The following is a 4,836-nucleotide window of genomic DNA, read 5'->3' on the forward strand; positions in this document are numbered from 1 at the left end:
TGTGTCTCATCAGCTCCTGTGATTCTGGATCCAAACACGGCTCATCCAGATCTGGTTCTGTCTGAGGATCTGACCAGTGTGAAATACAGCGGGAACAAACAACCACTTCCTGATAATCCAGAGAGGTTTGACATCTATGACTGTGTTCTGGGTTCAGAGGGTTTTAACTCAGGAACACACTGCTGGGATGTGGAGGTTAAACAGAGTTCATGCTGGAGTCTCGGAGTAACTACAGCATCAAACCCGAGGAAGGGAGATGATTTTTATAACAATGATGTCTGGAGTGTGCGATATGGACAGTTTGAACAGGATCTTGAGCGTGTGAGAGTGTATCTGGACTATGACAGAGGAACAGTGTCATTCTCTGATCCTGTAACTAACACACATCTACACACATTCACAAACACCTTCACTCACACAGTCTTTCCATTTTTCTATTGTGATTCCTTTCAGTTGTGTTCTTCCTCTCTGAGGATCTTGCCGTTCAGTAATTATTAAATGTTACTCCTTTTACAATCTTTTACAGACATGTTTCCAATATTTAATCCATATCACAGTGCTGTTGATCTGAATATCAGTACGGCTGTGATTGGGCCGTGATGATCACAACAGATCAATAAACAAGAAGTTTTCATTTATATTCCACTTTACATAATTATACCGATAATTTTAGCATTCATGTTTTCTGGCAAATTGCCATTTATCCGATTATTTCAATGGAGTGTGTCTCTTTGTTAATTTCTAAACGTTTCACATCATGATTATATACGATTATGTACATAGGCACATTTTCATTGTTTGTCCAACATGAGCCTAAAGGAATAATTATTTCAGAACAAATTATAATCTCTTGAACTGTTTTTTTTTTTTAAATGTGTGATTGTGATTTCAGTACCATTTTTATAATGACATTTTAAATGTTTGAATATGATAAAGTTTGATGTCACGTGTCATATGAGCCTGCTATTCCGTCCGCCAGCCACATGAGGGAGCCCTCTCCCAAAGTTTGACTTCTGCCACACCTGAATCTCTTTCTCCGCCATTACTCAATGTATACTGTACACGCATAGACCCTCTGGTTCATTCATTCTTTGCAAAGTCTTGCCAATACCTGTATGGTAATTATGAGTGGTTCCCTTTGTATTTTGGACCTACCCTGTGTGTCGACCCCTGCCCATTTATTCTGTGCTCACGTCTCTGGTTTGGTGTTCTGGATTTACTGTTTGCACTATATTGTTTGTTTTGGTTTTGACCCCCCACTTGCTCTTTGATGTTGTTTCTGGTTTGCCCCATTAAAAATAAATTTTCACAAATGGATCCTACTGCATTTTCCATTTCTAATTTGTCACAGAAGACTTTGCCATCTCAGGATCCAGCCGAAGCATCTCTGCACGCCACCATAGCCTCGCAGGTGGCCACATTAAGTGAGCACTGTCATCAGCTCAACCATTTCGCCGCCACCATGAATGAGGTATTGAGTTACCTTCACCAACCAACTCACTGGATGCACAGAGTGCGAGGCCTGAGGACCCCCCTTGAAACCATTTATTGTTGAGGCCTTTAATCTCGTGGTCCTCCCCTCATAAGTTTATAAAATCTATATACATATTTAAATAGTAACAAATGGAAACAATTTAAAAAATAAAATAAAAAATAAAAAAATAAAGGAAACTAAATTCTATAAAAAAAGCAATAAAACAATTTAAAAAAGCATTTTTCTTAAGATTTTATTGTTTCCTTTGTTTTCCTTATGTTTGTGTTGCTAAAGTCCTTCTCTGATTTTATTGTTGTTAACGTTTTACTTGGCAATATTTAAAAAATATATATTTAAAATATTTTAGGTATTTTGCATGGTCTTTTGTTGGAGTAGCATCACCTGGGTGAGAGATTTTACTCCTATTTACCATCAATAAAAAATAATTTAGCAGATGCAGAGACATATGGTCCTGGGAGAATCCCCCATCACCCCACCTCCTCAATCAATGTTGCCAATTTAGCAATTTTGTTGCTAGATTTAGCAACTTTTCATACTACCCTAGCAACTTTTTCTTCCAAAAGCACCTAGCAACAAATTTAGCTATTTTTAAAATATATTTGGCAACTTTTAGCAACTTTTGATAAGTGATTTAAGCAATAAAAGGGACACATTTTTTAAAATCTAAATTACACAAAAAGAGGAAACCAAAGATGACTAGCAGTACACGTATCACATGAATTAAGTTAGCTGCTATTTGCAATTGTTCAATTTAATAATAATAACTGAATAATTTAATAATTGAATAATTGTTCATTTATGACACCTTGTTAGTAGCTTGTACCTGTGATTGTTGGTACACTGTAAAAAAAAAAAAATATCTAGAAAAATCGAAAAGTTAGTCATTTTTTCAGGACATTATCCGTTGTAATCTGAAAACACTAAATGCAATGCGTAATTTAAATTGCAGGGACAACACCTGTAAATAATTCCTCTATATTAACATAGTAGATTGTGCCCTATTTTTTACAGACTTTTAGATTGTAGCATACTAACTAACTAACAATACACTGCTTAAAATTGTAATTGTTCAGAATGTATAGTTTTACTAGTTTACAAACTAGTAATAATAAAAAATAATAATAATACACTTAAATTGTAATCGTACGAAAATGTGTAGGGTAAGTACTGAATAATTCAATGTTGTATTTAAAAATAGTTATTTATATTTTAATATTATATTAAGCATTTATATTATATTACAAACAAATATAAATTAACATAAATTGCTGAGATTCGATGTAGTGACAATTTTGCGTCATGATGGCATAATGACGTCATCACGCAATGACATCACAACGCCATTTAGCAACTTTTAGCAACAAATCAACCTTCCTTTAGCAACTTCCCCTGAAAATTAGTTGGCAACACTGCCCTGAATACTGCGTATTATTATGTAACAACGTGTAAACGTTATTTGGCGGTTTTTCTAGCATACAAATAACAATGGATAAAGATGAAACGATAGGGATTGGAGATGAATTTCATTTACAAATAAGGTAGGAAATGTGCATACTTTTAAATCGACACCTGCCACGGTGTTTCTTGTCATCTGTGATCAATCTTTGAGTGTGTCCTAAAAGCAGATGAGGTTTAACCGCTTTTGGCTGCTTTATTTGTTTACTAACCACCAGATGCATTGTTTTCGACACACTCGAAGCTTTGACTCTTCTCCAGGAACAGTCGGATGGAAATCAGTGCTTCATGAGGCTTCAAGCTACGCTTCACAAACACCATTAAACCCCAGAGGAAGAACATTAGTTTCTCCATGAGCTCTGTAGTGATGGGAAGTTCGGTTCTTTTCCGCGAACCGGTTCTTTCGGACAGTTCGATTCGTGTCAGGCCAAGGAGGATCAACATCAAATTATAGAACCCATTCAGGGGATACTACTGGCAAAAGTGAAGAATGTTGCTGAATATGTCCACAGAAGCACTGTTGCAACAGAGTGATTAAAAGCAACACAAAAACAAATGGGCCTTGAAGAGCTGAAGCTTAAGCAGGATGTAATAACAAGGTGGAACTCCACTTATTACATGCTGAAAAGATTTTGGCTGCAGAAGGAAGCAATTATGTCGTCCATTATATTTTCTTAAACATTAATGTCACCGTGTTTTTTACATTCCGCTTGCGCCTGTGTCTTTTGCAGCTTCTCCTACTTAACGGGGTGTAGTCATGAGGTGCTAGTTCAAATTTAAAAAATGCTTCTACAAACAAAATTTCATCTGCAGATATGGTCTTGTTTAGGGATCTGTGTCTTTGTGCATATATTTTCACCTGCTCTCGGTGTGGACACACTTTCAACCATAGAGGAAACCTTTGGAATCACATGAAAATTCATACGGCAATGAAGTCTTTCAGCTGCTCTCAGTGTGGAAAGAGTTTCACGCAGGAAAGAAATTTTAATGAGCATATGCTAATTCACACTTCAGGAAAGCAATTAACTTGTCCTCAGTGTGGAAATACTTTCACACGCAAAGGAAGCCTTAAGAATCACATGCTCATTCATACGGGAAAAAATATTTTCACCTGCTCTCGGTGTGGACACACTTTCAACCATAGAGGAAACCTTTGGAATCACATGAAAATTCATACGGCAATGAAGTCTTTCAGCTGCTCTCAGTGTGGAAAGAGTTTCACGCAGGAAAGAAATTTTAATGAGCATATGCTAATTCACACTTCAGGAAAGCAATTAACTTGTCCTCAGTGTGGAAATACTTTTACATGTAAAGGAAGCCTGAAGAATCACATGTTAATTCATGCTGGAATAAAGCCTTTTACCTGCTCCCATTGTGGGAAGAGTTTCATACAAAAAAAACAACTTAATGAGCATGTGCGTATTCACACCTCAGAAAAGCCTTTCACCTGCTCTCAGTGTGGAAAGACTTTGTTACGAAGAGGAAGCCTGAAGAATCACATGTTAATTCATGCTGGAATAAAGCCTTTTACCTGCTCCCAGTGTGGGAAGAGTTTCATACAAAAAAAACAACTTAATGAGCATGTGCGTATTCACACCCAATTCATGCTGGATAAAGCCTTTCACCTGCTCTCAGTGTGGAAAGACTTTCACACATAAAGAAAACCTTAAGAATCACATGTTAATTCATGCTGGAATAAAGCCTTTTACCTGCTCCCAGTGTGGGAAGAGTTTCATACAAAAAAAACAACTTAATGAGCATGTGCGTATTCACACCCAATTCATGCTGGATAAAGCCTTTCACCTGCTCTCAGTGTGGAAAGACTTTCACACATAAAGAAAACCTTAAGAATCACATGTTAATTCATGCTGGAATAAAGCCTTTTA

At 36.6% G+C, this 4,836-nt stretch overlaps 1 protein-coding gene across 1 annotated transcript in view; it reads left to right on the plus strand.

Annotated features, from left to right (window-relative positions):
- Positions 1 to 1,309, plus strand: part of LOC107561220 (zinc-binding protein A33-like) — a 7,005-nt gene extending 5,696 nt beyond the window's left edge. Inside the window, exon 7 of the mRNA XM_016245607.1 lies at positions 2 to 1,309. Coding sequence (XP_016101093.1) covers positions 2 to 498 — 497 coding nt within the window. The 3' untranslated portion in view covers positions 499 to 1,309. The remainder of the gene's footprint in view (position 1) is intronic.
- Positions 1,310 to 4,836: the final 3,527 nt, after the last annotated feature.

This window comes from Sinocyclocheilus grahami, unplaced genomic scaffold (genome assembly GCF_001515645.1).
Source record: "Sinocyclocheilus grahami isolate Dianchi unplaced genomic scaffold, SAMN03320097.WGS_v1.1 scaffold760.1, whole genome shotgun sequence".
Lineage (NCBI taxonomy): Eukaryota > Metazoa > Chordata > Actinopteri > Cypriniformes > Cyprinidae > Sinocyclocheilus > Sinocyclocheilus grahami.